At 40.0% G+C, this 15,814-nt stretch overlaps 1 protein-coding gene across 3 annotated transcripts in view; it reads left to right on the forward strand.

Moving 5' to 3' along the window:
• The window catches only part of ABHD17B (abhydrolase domain containing 17B, depalmitoylase), a 25,077-nt gene extending 9,814 nt beyond the window's left edge, over positions 1-15,263 (forward strand). For all 3 annotated transcript variants that reach the window (XM_061628056.1, XM_061628045.1, XM_061628036.1), the window contains 2 exons: positions 9,920-10,099; positions 10,675-15,263. In XM_061628056.1, the coding sequence (XP_061484040.1) occupies positions 9,920-10,099; positions 10,675-10,894 (400 nt within the window). In that variant the 3' untranslated portion in view covers positions 10,895-15,263. The remainder of the gene's footprint in view (positions 1-9,919; positions 10,100-10,674) is intronic.
• The last annotated feature ends 551 nt before the right edge of the window (positions 15,264-15,814 follow it).

Below are 15,814 nucleotides of genomic sequence, written 5' to 3' on the forward strand. Positions count from 1 at the left end.
ACTTGTATATATTTAGATTAATGAGTAAAAATAGAGCTATATTTTTTCACTGTAGCTAGGATTCTGCATAAAATACTGTAGAAAAAAATTATGCACATTGAATATGTTGCTAAGATTTCTGGAGCTTTTGTGTTCTGATATTGTCAAGAACTGGTAATGTGAGGATTGGAAACCGGTACTCTAGGAACAAGGCTAGAGGTGTAGGTAAAGAACTGGGTGTCATGTGGAAGGACCTGCTAGTTGCACAGATACTGCAAAAAGTGCTCTGTCCTACAAGTTCCTAGGAGTCCTGCTTAAAGACAATTTGATGATGAGTTCTAGTACAAACTGCTTCAGACACTTACAATAAGATTAAACGTAGTGCAAGTGGGTGTCAGCTCATGTAATGGGGCTTCTCCTTTTTTCTTTTCGCTTTGCACCTATCCATACACTCCCAAAATCTGCTACAGAGGGCTAGGAACCATCCAGAGCAGATGGGGGGGGCATGGGGGGATTTGAGGGGGAGGAAAAACCAGACACCCCGTTGCACATGTTGATTTCCATTGCACAAAAGGGTATACATCATTGGGTGTCGCCCTCAGGAGATTTCATTTATGATAATGAGGACCAGCATTAGATAGGCATGAGTAATACATCCATGGTAGGTGAGTGGGGATAGTAAGATAGCCTAGTTGCCTCATTAACAAACTTTTCTGGGTTTTTTCTATTTGTAAATGGAAATTTGGAAGAGACTAAAATATGAACAGAGAAGAGAATGGCTATTGTATGCAGGTATAGAAAACTGGAATGTAACTGGGGGTATATGCTGAGGTAGCTAAAGGTCCTAAGTCTACCTTATTCAAAGATATCTATTCGACAAATTTTGACAAAGAAAGTTGGAAAACCAGAGAACACCTCTCAAACAAATTTACAGAAAACAAAGACGTGTTCTCGTTTGTCGGAGAATTTAATTTATAGACCAACCAACAACGCTGCCAACCAAAGGAAATACGACAACTTACCTGAGGAGCAAACAAATGTACAGAAAGTAAAGACTTATTTGCGTCTGCCGGAGAATTTAGTTCACACACCAATCAACAACGTCGTTAATCAAAGGAAATATGATAATTTACCTGAGGAGCTTTTCCTCCTCGATTCCTACAAAGATTTTACTGCAGATGAGCAGACTGAACTAACCACCAGATTAAAGCAACTATTGATCGCTCTGGGAAAGATCTCAGAACCTTGACTAGAAACAGTCCCTGAGAATGATGGAAGCCGATTGTTTATATGTGTGAATGAGGAAATAGTGGAAGAGACCCATGGGACGGCCATCGAAGTTTTGAAGGACCAAGGGAGGTACGCCCTTGGGAGACACTTATCTAATCAAACTAGGGAAGAATCCAACAGAATGTTGGTAATCCCTAAATTGCTCTCTCATTCAGATACCCTGGATAGCCGTGGTGACTATTCCCCCGGGTTGAAAATGCTGCTCGTGAACGCCAGGTCAGTGAATGGTAAATCTAGTGCTATCCAGGAATTGATTCTGGATGAGTGCGCTGACCTGGCGTGTATTACAGAGACCTGGTTGGATGAGGCTGGGGGAATTAATCTCTCTCAGCTTTGTCCTCCTGGTTTCTCTGTACACCAGCAGGCTAGACCTGGGGGACAGGGAGGTGGAGTCGCAGTGATCTTTCGAAATACCATCTACCTGACCAGGTACCCTCTTCCACAGTCCTCAGGGTTCGAATGCGTTTTTTTGAAGCTGGGTGCTCGGGACAAAATAGGGATTCTGTTGGTGTACCGCCCACCCCGCTGCCCATCTGTCTCCCTTCCTGAGCTAACTGAGGTAATCTCGGGGTTGATACTGGAGTCTACCAGGCTTGTGGTACTGGGCGACTTCAATGTCCACGCCGATGTTGCCCTTTCTGGAGTGGCTCAGGAGTTCATGGCCTCCATGACAACCATGGGTTTGTCCCAAATAATATCTGGCCCCACTCACGCTGCTGGTCATACTTTGGACCTTGTCTTCTGTGCTAGACGAGATGTTTGTGATCTTGGTGTGGAGGAACTTTCATTAGTTCCGTTGTCATGGACAGATCACTGCCTGGTTAATTTTCGACTCACTGCGACTCAGAACCTCTGCAGGGGTGGGGGACCAATTAGAATGGTCCGCCCCAGGAGAATGATGGATCCGGATGGTTTTCTGATGGCCCTTGGGGATTTTCCGGTCACCTCGGCAGGTGATTCTGTCGAAGCCTTGGTCGACCTTTGGAATGAAGAAATGACCAGGGCGGTGGACACAATCGCCCCTAAGCCCCTCCTTTCGCGGATTGGAACCAAATCGGCTCCTTGGTTTACTGGAGAACTGGTGATGATGAAATGCGAAAGACGGAGACTAGAGCGACGTTGGCGGAAAACTCTGAACGAATCTGATCGAACACGGGCTAGAACCTACTTAAAAACCTATTCCATAGCAGTGAGGACCCAGAAGAAACTCTTCTTCTCCGCCTCTATTGTATCCGCTGAATCTCGCCCGGCGGAATTGTTTCGAGTTGTCAAGGGTCTTTTAAATTCTGACCCTCATGAATATGTTGACCACTCTATAACCCGTTGTCATGAGTTCGCATGTTATTTTGCAAACAAAGTCGCTCAGATTCGTTCTGACTTAGACGCCAAGATTAATACAGTCTCTATGGATGTAACTTCGGCTCCTGCTTGCTTAATTAGAATGGATTCTTTTCAGCTTGTTCAACCCGAGGATGTGGACAGAATCCTTGGAGAAGTACGTCCCACCACGTGCATGTTAGATCCTTGCCTTTCCTGGCTTATAAAAACTGCCAGAGAGGGACTGGTTAAGTGGGTCATGGAAGTGATTAATGCCTCTTTGGGACAGGGCAGCATACCGTCCTGTCTAAAGGAGGCAGTAATAAGACCTTTACTGAAAAAACCTTCCTTGGACCCCCTATTATTAGGTAATTACCGCCCAGTATCTAATATTCCTTTTCTTGGCAAGATAATAGAGCGGGTGGTGACTGCTCAGCTCCAGGGATTTTTGGATGAGACGGACTATCTAGATCCAGCTCAGTCTGGTTTCAGGCCAGGTTGTGGAACTGAGACGGCCTTGGTCGCCTTGGTGGATGACCTTCGCAGAGAGCTGGACAGGGGGAGTGTGTCCCTGTTGGTTTTACTGGATCTCTCAGCTGCTTTTGATACCATCAACCATGGTATCCTTCTGGGCCGCCTCGCTGGGATGGGACTTGGAGGCACGGTAATACGGTGGCTCTGGTCCTTCCTGGAGGAACGAACCCAGAAGGTGGTTATGGGGGACTCCTGTTTGACCACCTGGCCATTGACCTATGGGGTCCCACAGGGTTCAGTTTTGTCCCCCATGTTATTTAATATCTACATGAAACCGCTGGGAGAGGTTATCTGGAGTTTTGGGGTTCGGTGCCACCAATATGCAGATGACACCCAACTCTATCTCTCCTTTCCACCTGATGAAACCAAGGAAGCCGTCCAGGTTCTCAGCCGATGCCTGGTATCAGTGATGGACTGGATGGGAGCGAACAAGCTGAAATTAAATCCTGACAAGACAGAGGTGCTCCTCGTCAGTCGGAAGGCGGAGCAGGGAATAGGGATTCAACTTGTGCTGGATGGGGTTACACTCTCCCTGAAATCACAGGTTCGCAGTTTGGGAGTGCTCCTGGACTCGGCTCTGACTCTGGAGGCACAGGTCTCGGCTGTGGCTAGGAGTGCTTTCGCTCAATTAAGATTGGTGCGCCAACTGCGCCCGTTCCTTGACCAGTCAGACTTGACCACGGTGACACATGACTTAGTTACATCCCGATTAGACTACTGTAACGCGCTCTACTTGGGGCTGCCCCTGAAGACTGCTCGGAAACTGAAATTGGTACAAAGAGCTGCAGCCAGGATGTTAACTGGGGCGGGATATAGAGAACATACAACCCCGCTGTTGTATCAGCTCCACTGGTTGCCCATTTGTTTCCGGGCACAATTCAGGGTATAAAGCCTTATACGGCTTAGGTCCAGGCTATCTGTCAGAGCGCCTCTCCCTCTATGAACCTGCTCGGACTTGATCCTCCAGCGAGACTCTACTTATTACCCCTTCCTTCCTGCAAGTTCATCTTGCAGAGACACAGAATAGCGCTTTTTCGGTGGCCGCCCCTAGACTGTGGAACTCTCTCCCTATTGAGGTCCGGTTGGCTTCCTCATTATCAAATTTTTGTGCACAGGTGAAGACTGTTCTATTTAGACGGGCTTTTAACCAATGTAGTTAGTTTTAACCTATGTTTATTTAATTCCATTTTAAATTGCTTAAACTGAATATCATGTTTATTAATTATTGCTGTTTTAATGTTTTAATGTAAGCCGCCCTGAGTTCCTCGGAAAAAGGGCGGGGTATAAATATTTTAAATAAATAAATAAATAAATAAAATTTAAATAAATAAATTAAAAGCAGCATACTGAAAGCTTTTGGAATGTCCCCACAGTTACAAGACCTGATCCCCACACCCCCGTATGGCTGTACCTCCAACCAATGTTCATCTGTTTCTTCTTTTACTCTGAAGCTTGTACCCTAGGATTTGCCTATCAGCCAAACTAATTATACCTAAGAATTTTCATAGTTTGGGCTCATACAGATAACGAGCCTAACATCAACATTTTTTTCACTGACTCCTGGTTTCCAGTGTGTAGCTAGGAGACAAAAGAGAAAACAGACAGTGTCTATATCCTAATGTTGCTTCCTTAATATTTTTAAGGATTCATAATCTAACATTTACTATAAATGGCATTGTAGAAATGGCTTAACTGCTGGGCGATGTGAAAAGTTTGTGACTGAACTGTTAGATACTGTCTGAGAACTACTTGTCTTTATGTATTAGTGAACTCCATTGGAACAGCAAAGAACTTCAAAACCAAAATCTTGACCTGTGTGGGATTGTTCATTGTCAATACATTGTAGGCAGTGGCATGAGCCTTTTGACTAGAAGTCTACTTTTTTCCAGTTTTCATTAAATTAGCATCCTTTCTAGGACCTAGACAAAAGCTATATAAAATTGCATAGCTGCAGTTGAACCTGTGTGTCCCTGGCACCAACTACCATGTTCTGAGTTTAATTTTGCGTAACTATGTTCTTTTGGTATAATCCTTCCTTCTATTATGTTATGCTCAGGTGTGGGTGCTGCTGCTTAATGCAGCACCCTCCTATGCACACAATGGGGATATTGGTAGACCTGGGGAGCCCCAAAGGTTTCCAAAGTACAATTTCTCAGCCTTTGGAGTAAATTAGTTAATGCTACATGATGTTTAATTTTTTTTACTGTATATTATTGATTACTTTTAAGTATTCCATTTTATTAATTTATGTTAAATGTAATAGGTTGGAAACTTCTCTGACATCACTATGTGTAATGAAGGGTGGTTTAGATATTCTATTTAAATCAAATCTTATGGTTTTATTTTCTAGAAAGTGGAGGGAACCCCCAAACAGCCCACTGAGGACTTAGTGCACTCATTGGCTGCAGAATGCTAATTGTTGGTGGAGTGGGGTTGGAATGAAAAACCAGATGGAAGGGAGAATAGAATGAAGTATCATGGAGTAGGGCAAGCTGGCTGACTTGGAGCAGTGAACAAGAGTACACCACACTGCAGTATTTTGTTGCAGATCCTACTAGTCTGTCCTCCTCTTAGTTGAGTGTCTCAAAGTGCTTCTGCCTACTTGGTTTGAATTGGTTGCAATATGAAAGAAAAGTTATACATGTAATACAAAAAAACAATTGGAGGGTGTGTAGTTTGAATACCTCTTACTTTGCTTTTTTAATTTCACAGAAGAAACCATGTTAAGAATAGAATTTGTATAGCACATCCAGGTATTCAGAATGCTTCACATGTATTACTTAGCCAAGGGGTTCCCAAACTGGTCTGTGGACCATCAGCGCTCTGGGAACTTCTTTCAGGTGGTATGCAGCATGTCCACATTTTTAATTGTATTTTTATTGTATTACAAATTTGTATATTCTATTTTATTGTATTACAATTTGAATTCTATAGAATGCAAATTGTAATACTATAAGATACAAAATACGAAATAAAAAGCAATAAAAATACAATTAAAAATCATACAGCATCTAGCACAGTACATTATAATTACTACAACAAACAGAAAAATTAAGTGGTCCATCAAGACCATCAGCAATTTTCAAGTGGTCTGTTGGGATGAGGGCGGGCAAACTGTTCTCACAGTGGCTTATGGGAAGCCCACATGCAGGACACTCATAGGGAGCCTTCTGGGGGCTCCCTGCCAGTGGTAAAAGTGGGTGGAGCAATGGATGCAACTCTTAACCTTTGTACACTAGGGTATATTTCAGTCCTGTACAAGTCAGGTTTCTCACATTAACACAGTTGTAGCCGGGCAAAAGCACTTGAGGACGGTTCAGAGCAGGGCCATGAAGGGGGAATCCTCACTGTCAGTTGAAGAGGCGTGGAGGTTCCCATTTGGATTTGAACAATCTATACTTGTGCATGTAGCCCCTTCATGTAAGCAAGGAAATTAGCCAGGAAGCTAAAGTTAATAACTGCTTTCCATTACATGCGAACTGGGAACTATGCTTAATGGTTTCCAAACAAGTCAGAAATTTTAAGCTGACTGTAAATTATTGCTTCATATCCTTTCTTGTTTGGAAGCCATTAAGCATAGTTTCCTGCTGTGGATGTATTAGGGAGCTGTTAACTGCTGCTCTGTGTCTTTTTTACTCACATCTCCAGTGAGAGGAGGAGCAAAGCAGGCACAGAAGGGCCAAGTGCAAGTCCACATTCTGGCTTTAATCGTCCGAATGCTCCCTTAAGAGGTTTATTCAGTGAAGTTGCCCCATTAGGACAAGAACTATCTGTGCAATGGGAATTCCTCTTCCTGATTGTCCCCCTGTTGGGGATCTCCCAACCCTCTAGAGCAGATTTGGGGGGTGGGGGAGTGCAGAAGCCTCGCAGGGAGAGAGGAAGTCCCACTATACAGTCAGAAGTTCTTGCACTTAACAGGATGACTTGGTTGGTATTTTGCTTTTGAGTCATATGGTAGGATCCAAAGAGCTAGGAGTTTTTATATGCTAGGATCCAGAGAGTATATCAGTAAGGTTCCACGTATGTGACCATCCAGTGAAGATTGGATGCACATAAGGGGACATCCAGTGAAGATGAATTTTGGAAGAAATAGGACAGTCCAAATAAACTACGTCTTCACACAGCCCATACTTGCTTCCAGAAGATGTAGTGATGGCACCAACATGGATGGCTTTAAAAGTGCCTTATCTTCCATGAATTTGTTTAATCCTATGTTCTACCTCCATTGTCAGAGGCAGTATGCCAGTTGCTGGGAATTGCAACTGGAGATTGTTTTTATTTTCATACTCTGCTCGGAGGCTTCTCATAGGAATGTAGGGCTTTTGGCCTGATCCAGCAGGGCTGCTCTTATGTTCCTACATATCTGATATATGTTCCCCTTTTTTTCTTTAACAGTAGATTCCAGTAGCATAGAAAAATTATTTGACTTCCTTTCACTCAAAAGTAGCATGTTGTGTGGCACTGGAGAGGAGGGTGCTGTCTGAGAAGCAGGTTCAAAGGCTCCTTGAGCACTTGGAGTATTTGAATAGTTGAGTGGTTCTCTGAATCCTGGCCACAACTATGTGAAGTAGTTCTCCATGGAAAAATGTGCTTGCTTTTTTACTACCATTCCCTTATGGCACATCTTCCAAGAAAGGTAATGAGGCTTGAACATGGTTCTAGCAATCTCTTTGAAACTAGTTTAGAAAATGCATGTTTGTAAATAGTTCTTTCTCCTAAATCTGAGAAAGCAATTTAGACACTTCAGTCTATCTATCCAAGGGAACAAATATCTGCTGACAGTGAATGCCATTTTTATATGCTGAAGTAGTTTTTAAAAGGAACAGAATCTATTGCATTTCATTAGACCTCAGAAGCAGAATATTTCACTTCTGCCTAAAAATAAGATTCACATTCTTTTTGTACACCGTCCAGAGAGCCTTCGGGCTTAGGGCGGTATATAAATTAAACTAACTAAATAAATATATAAATAAAAAACCTTGCAGTTTAAGAACATATGTATAGCCAACAGATATTTCTATCAAATTTAAAAAGCAGGGAAATTGGACAGCTATAGTGAATGCACCAGGAGAGTAGGAGACCTGACCACCTCTCTGAGATACTGTACTGCCCTGCAAATTTGTACAAATGCAAATACAGTTTGGGTCGGTCTTTCACAATCCAATCCACTTCCTGTGTAGCTTGGAAGAATTTGGTAACGTGCCTCTGAGCATATATGGTAAGTGGTGGCAATACCTGCCATCAGCTAAAATAACAGAAACAAGACGTGTGCTGTGTTGATCTTGTTTTATCAGGGAGGAAGCAACAGTATTAAGACAGTTGATGTAGTTCAGATATTCACTTTAAATATGTTTGATTTAGTTGGCAATTTTAGTGACATTTTCTGTGCAAAATTATTTCTTTTGCTTCTCTTTCTGTGAATATGGGAAGCCCAGCAACACTTTGCATAATTTATACTAAAAAAAACTCCAAAAACAATTGTGGGGTAGGGCAGGTTTGATCATTTGCATGCTTATTGAGTTCAGTGGGGTTTACCCCTGTGTAAACAAGTTTTAGGATAGGTGAAACTAATTTGAGGACGAGTAAGGGGGAGGAAGGGGATGAGATTTGGTAGGTGGGCATTGGGCAGAGGGAAAACCTCTTTCTTTTCCAAAAGGAAAACGTTGTGAACAGTATTGTTATTTTTGAGGGTTTCCCCCACTGTTTATTTTACAGGAGACATGTAGTCTCCCACCCAAATTTAAACCAAAGCTGTCCCTGGCCACATCCACACCAGACATTTATTCCACTTTAAATAGTATGGCTTCCCCCAAAGAATCCTGGGCAGTGTAGTTTGTGAAGGGTGCTGAGAGTTGTTAGGAGACTCCTATTCCCCAGACAGAGCTCCAGTGGCCAGAGTGGTTTAACAGTGAGCCCCTCTTCCCAGAGAATTCTGGTGATTGTAGCTGTGTAAGAAGAATATGGTATCTCCTAATAACTCAACACCCTTCACAAACTACACTTTCCAGGATTCTTTGGGGGAATCAATGACTGTCTAAAGTGGAATAAATGTCTGGTGTGTGTGTGGCCCCTGATTAGCCAAGCCAAACAGCTATAAGTCTAGCTTTAGAACGCTAGCAGTTGGTTCTTATTGAGTATGCCTGCACTACTATAGACTCCAGTGGTAATTTTGTTAAATTAATTAAAAATCGGCCATGCATTTCTTAACTTTTAAACTTCAGAAGATGAAGGTCAGAGAAAGTATGGGGCAAGATCAGTAATAGGATTACAGGTACTCTGTGAACATGGCTGATTCTTAATTAATTTCAGTAAACTATGAGACCACAGACAGAAAAATATCCAACAGGGTTCTGGACTTGTGATTCAGACTTTAAAGTCTGAATTCTCTCTGAGTGTTTTGTGTATCACCGTGAAAACTTAGAGGATTGTTAAGCAAGCCTTTCTGAGTTCAAGACTATAAATGTTGTAAGATTCATTTTTTAAATTAGCTTATGGGAAGCAGCAGAATGGCATGGGGGATATTTTCAGTTTAACATGGCGAAATGTGAAAAATACATGCTGGCTATAGTATACAACTACTCCTGTGGCTGTATAATTTGTTTGCAAGTAATTGTATTATAAATTTCCGTATTTGTGGAAGTCAAGTATTATGTCATGTTTGTTACGCTTGATAGAAGAACTAAAGATTTCTGCTTCAGATTTTGTAGGCTGTCTGACATGAACATTTGTTTATACTATAACTTGTTAAATCATAGAATATCAATTATTTTGATGTTAACATACCAATTACTTTTTTCAGATATGGAATCCGCCCTGAAAATGTGATTATATATGGCCAAAGCATAGGAACAGTGCCATCTGTGGATCTTGCTGCTCGTTATGAAAGTGCTGCTGTAATTCTTCATTCTCCTCTGACCTCAGGAATGCGAGTTGCTTTTCCTGATACTAAGAAGACCTACTGCTTTGACGCATTTCCAAAGTAAGCTGTAGTATTTTAAGAGGGTTTAGAATTGAGGTGAGCCACCTGGTACACTCTTCACAAAAAATGAGAGCAAAAGTCACTAAACTTAAAATAGAAAGGTTTGATCAGTGTGGAGCCACTTGATTGTGATTTTTACTGTAAATACTGTTTAAAATGTTTTCATTTAACTTTTCTTCCCTGTCCTGCAAACTGATATGTTCTATATGCACACTTGGATGGCTCATCTATACTATCACTGTATTTGCATTGTGTCAATCAAATATGGTAAACTTCAGGTATCTTAAACAAAAAATATTTCTAGTGGAAGGACTTCCCCCTTCTCAAGCTCCTGTTCTCCCCTTATCTGACTTTGAGGGCACCCCAACTCTCCAGAATGGATTTGGGGGACATGCAGGAGGCTGCAGGGAAGGAGGAGAGGAAGTGGGTGATGCACTCTGTTCACAGAAGTCCATTCCATTCACGGGCAGACACAGTTGGATATTGCACAATGTGCATAAGTAAATCTTCCAAGAATGGATACTTGTGAAGCTGTATTCTTTTAAATACTGATTTATTTTTCTGTGTTCCTATAGCATTGACAAGATCTCTAAAATAACATCCCCGGTGTTAATAATCCATGGGACTGAAGATGAAGTGATTGACTTTTCACATGGCCTAGCATTATTTGAACGCTGCCAAAGACCTGTGGAACCACTGTGGGTAGAAGGGGCAGGACACAATGATGTTGAGCTTTATGGACAGTACCTTGAAAGATTAAAACAGTTTGTGTCGCATGAACTGGTGAATTTGTAAATTGCTTTATATAGTTACTTGCTGATGAATTTCATGGCAGAACTGTAGATCTTGATAGCCACAGCATAAAACCTGACGGTTTTGTTTTCAAATCGGGTCAGTCGCCTTCAAACGTGTACAGGTAATGATTTGTAAACATAATTAATGAAGGTTTTAATACCAGTATTAGCTGGAACAGTGGATGTTGGGGAGAAGCTTGTCTAGTTAATATTTTGTGCAAGTTTTCTTAGACTAATACATAAGTCAATTTGCCCGTTTTTCTTAAGATGTACAAAAATCATAGAAAAGAAAACAATTTTAATTATGTAAAATCAAATACTGTAAAAGTGTTGCCAAATGCTTTAGCATATCAAACAGGTTTATATACAATATTTTTTAAACATCTCAAATTATACTGTGATCTACTCTGTTGCACAGGTGTAACTGAAGCAGTTGTAAAGTACAAATAGCCATTATATTTGAAGGAATAACAAAGAAAAATGAAAACTACTACTGGAGTTTACAGGCCCTATTATATAGGGAGAAAGTCAAAACAAGTGTTTTATTATCTTTCATGTCTTGTTCTTAACGTTTTTCTCTTTTTCTGAATGTTTAATGGCCAAAAATGCTTATTTAGCCATTTGTGTTGCTCTGCAGAACAGAGGCACAAATTTGTGATTTTTAGAACTACTCCTAGTACTAGGGTCAATATCAAAGCAACTAAATGCAGCGGTTTCTCTGAAATCAGTACGAAATACAAAGATCATTGTGGCCATTTTGGGATCCATCATGTAAAGAAACAGAACTTGGATGATAAGAAACTAATATTTATCTGCCTTTTTTGTACTGGCACACATACAAAGTTGCTGTTGCCATTTCAGATTTGATTTGAATGTTTGTAAGTGTAGGATTAATTGTTTCAATTATTATGAAAATTCTATTAATGTACTCCTATATAGTGAAATGAATGTTGACAACTCATGGTAAAATAAGTTGCCTTTCCCTTGAATAATTTTTTGCTTGAATAAAATAGACCTAAAATGTAGCCTAATTTGTAAACAAAGTAATACTCAAATACACACTGTGCTTCTAATTTTAAAGCCTTACATAGTTTACTTGTTCTGATCGTTTTCGTGATTGATTGGGATATTGTATAATGTGTTATGTATCGTGACTGCTTAGATTCTTGTGTTCAACTCAAATAACAAATTCCACACACTTGAGACAAGTTTTTCCTGCAAAGCATTGTCTGTAAATTCCTGACTAGTCAATTCTCTGTGACAAGAAAAGAGCTAGATAGCACAATTCCCTATGGCTGAAACAACTTGCCCAAACGCGCTACTTCTATTATATTGACCTCTTTTTTTCATAATCCATTTCCACTTTAGAGAGTCAGCTCGTGTTACTATATACTTTGCTTAAATGAAGTCATGCTGGCTTCTAATTAAAACTTTGAATAGTTTTTATGTTTTAATAAATGAAGGACTGAACATATTAATTATATAGGGTGAGTGATTTATGGGTTATCACAGTGGATAGCAAATACTTGTCAAAGTTATTGGATTAGAGATGTATTCTCTGGGGTCCACCCCACTATATGTAAATATTATGTCAAGCCCCAGTTGAAACACAATGTAACACATTTTGGTGCCCCATAATATGTAGAAAAAAATCTGATTATTGGTCACAGTTATTGTAGAAAGTCAGCACTGTACCATCTGAGTCACACTGAAGTTTGTCGACTTGATTTTCTATGTGCAGGAGAGTGAGTTGAAGTGATGGTGGTAAAGCAATTAGATCATATGTATGAACTGCCATGGAGCTGTATAAGTCAAATTAAAGGTTTTCTGCTATTGTTAATCAAAACCACACACCCTGTTAAGATTTATAGATGCCATTATGATTCAGTTCATTAAAAAGTTGAGACCACAAACTGGAAATGGATGCACCAGCTTTGCTTCATACTCTGTGAGATAGTTTGACTTAGCATATGATGTTAAGTGCCTATGTAAATTTTGGCTTACAGTACTGCAAAATATGCATACATTCGTATTAGTATGGCCGTTGAATATGTCACTGAACTTATCTGAGCTATTTTATACTGTGAAAGTAGAATTTTTATAGCTTGATCACTACACAGTTATCTCTTTATTTATTCTGCTCTAACAAATCAAACAGCTTTGTTGTTCAATGAAAGCAAAAATTTATTTAGTCATTAAAATCTAACTTTACTTCTGTTTGTTTAAACATTGAATAGTTCTAGAGAAGTTCTGCTAAAGTTTCTAATATCTAGTAACTGTCAGAAGGATTCCTAAATTTTTTTATCCAGATGCCATGTTTTGACAAGTGACAATTGGCTCAATTAATTGCTGGGAGAAACCCTAACAATTGACTTTCAGCTCAGATTAGTACAAGGCATCATAGCATTGTTTGTTCTTTGTTTACTATTTCATGTGTAATTCGAAACCTTAATAGTTTTTCACATGAATGTTACTCCAGTATAGCTCAACTTAATTCCAATGTCAGTCGATGTACACTTTCACAGAAACTTACATTTAACCTAGGATTTGTTTTTATTTTAAAAATGAAGAAAAATCAGGGCAGTGATGTAGATGGCAATATATGTGCTGCAAGAGCTACCCAGGGGTTGGTACCTGTTAACTTCTCTAGTACATGTATGAATAACAGTTTGTCTTTGGGTGGAGACACAGCTTATTAATTCATGGCAGGGTGGCTGCAACTATGTGATGTGTGTATATTTAACTTCTAGTTGTATAGTAAGCTAAGTTTTATTATGCCCACACTACCCCACATTTGAGATTGTAGCTGTGAAGAATGTGGGAGAATTTACCTCATTGTATAGCTTGACGCTACAGACAACTGTCCCACTGGTTGAAGTTCTCTCTCAATGACTTTACAAGTGGCTGTTATGTGGTATAGTCCTTTCCTATCCATTCTGGGGGATTTTATGGGTAAAATTGTCATTTATCAGCTAGTAAAGAGGCAGGCTGCAACCTCGGTTTGTGGTAGGCCAGTAGACAGTAATTACTATCATTAAAAGGCTATAATGTACTCCCCCTCCCTTTCTATTTGGAAAAATATAATTTGCTTTGCCATGCCAGGAGTATTAATGAATTTCAATAAACCTGATGTTCAGCATATTAACCATTGTGGCTTGGAAAACATTGATAGGTGGCAATAGTAATGAAGACCACCCTGGGCTCCTGCCGGAAGGGTGGGATATAAATAAAATAATAAATAAATAAGACCAGGCTACCAAAATATATCTTTGGAAATTACTGAAAATAAATTCAAGTTTACTTATGGTTAGTAGAATCAAACTATGCTACTCAAAACACATTTTGCACAAGGCTTTTAGGAGAAGGTGATGGGATTGAAGATGGCCTTATTTTGTCTAGGGCGGTAAGTATGGCTTCTAAACATATGCAGTAGGGCCCCACGTTTCTGTGGCCCCGGCATTCTGCTACTACAGCGGCTTTCAATCAGAGTCAGGCCCCACTCATACGGCGCTTGTTCTACTTTTACGGTGTTTTTTGGGCATCAGGCACCATTTTATTGATGGGAGTTCAGCTTTTTGGCAGATTTATCTTTTAGGCGGGGTTCTGGAACATAACCCGTCGTATGAGTGGGGCCCTACTCTAATTATAGTAGAACTCTGCATGTGCATTACAGCCAAGCCCTGCAAACGTCCAATATACTCTTCATAGTTCCAAGTATGGCCAGATGCTGATTCTCTCCTGGGTTTTTTTAAAAATAGGGCTTCTAGTGGCAGTCTGGATAACTTCTGCAGATGATCACTGTGTACCAAGTGAAAAGCTATTGGCCAGCAAAGTCTTTTTGCCTCTCTTTTTGAATTGGTGCTAAAAAAAGCCATTATGAGGGCAGTATGAACTAGGAGATTCCTTTCATTCCTGTGCAGTATCAAGCTGGGCAACTCCTAATGTTCATGGTTTTGGGGAAAGGCAGGTTGTCCAGTTGGATCCTGTAGCCTGAGAACAAAATGAACTCACAGTGTGGCTTCAGGCTGAGCACTACCTCAGACTAGTCTGGTTACTTAGTGATATTTGAAATCCCACAATATAAAGTGTGCTTAGAAAATAATTATGGATATATTGCATTATTAAAGAGCCCAAGCTAATTTTTCTACAGACAATGCAAGGAATTATCTGAAGTGGAAACTATTTGCAGTGACTTAAATTTAAAAATGTTATGTTAACATACTTTTTGCTTGTGTTCCTTCTCTTCTGTCAAGATTGGAGTAGTTAAAGTCTGGTCTAAGCTTTACCACTGTTAACACTGTTTAAACATTCTGCTCATTGTACATGAAGACAGCTCAAACACAATACAAATAAAGCCTATCTTTTGACTACTCCCTTGTTTCAACATTTTGTTGTGATTCTATGCTGTGTACTTCTCCAACATGCAAAGGATGTGGTAGAAAGATAACTTCATTTTGGTAGTAATACACAGAAGTGCATTATTCAGAGTGGGACAAACTTAAACAATGACAATTTGTAAATTTATAGAAACCTGATTATTACTGTTTTGTTCTTGTTCTGGAAAGGTGCAAGGATTGATAATGAGTTCTGATTAGCATAAATGTTTATAAGATTACACACTTACTGTATATTGCCCACTGGATGTTAAAGATGTATTAGGATAAACATTTTTCTATTAAAATTTAAAATATGAAGATAGGTTCTTAACTAAGAATTTACCTAAAAGTTTCATTTTATAATACCTGTAATACATTCTAACCAGTTCAGTACAGCAAAATGAAATACGCTTTTTTTTGCTCTGCCATAGAAGCATATTGTTTATAGTACAAGTCCCCCATTCTATGGTTGGTGCAAGATTGTGTATGTCAGAGATGAGGAGCCTCTGGCCCTCCAAATGTTGTTGGACTATAGATCCCTTGAC

The sequence above is a fragment of the Rhineura floridana genome, chromosome 1 (genome assembly GCF_030035675.1).
Source record: "Rhineura floridana isolate rRhiFlo1 chromosome 1, rRhiFlo1.hap2, whole genome shotgun sequence".
Classification (NCBI taxonomy): Eukaryota; Metazoa; Chordata; class Lepidosauria; order Squamata; family Rhineuridae; genus Rhineura; species Rhineura floridana.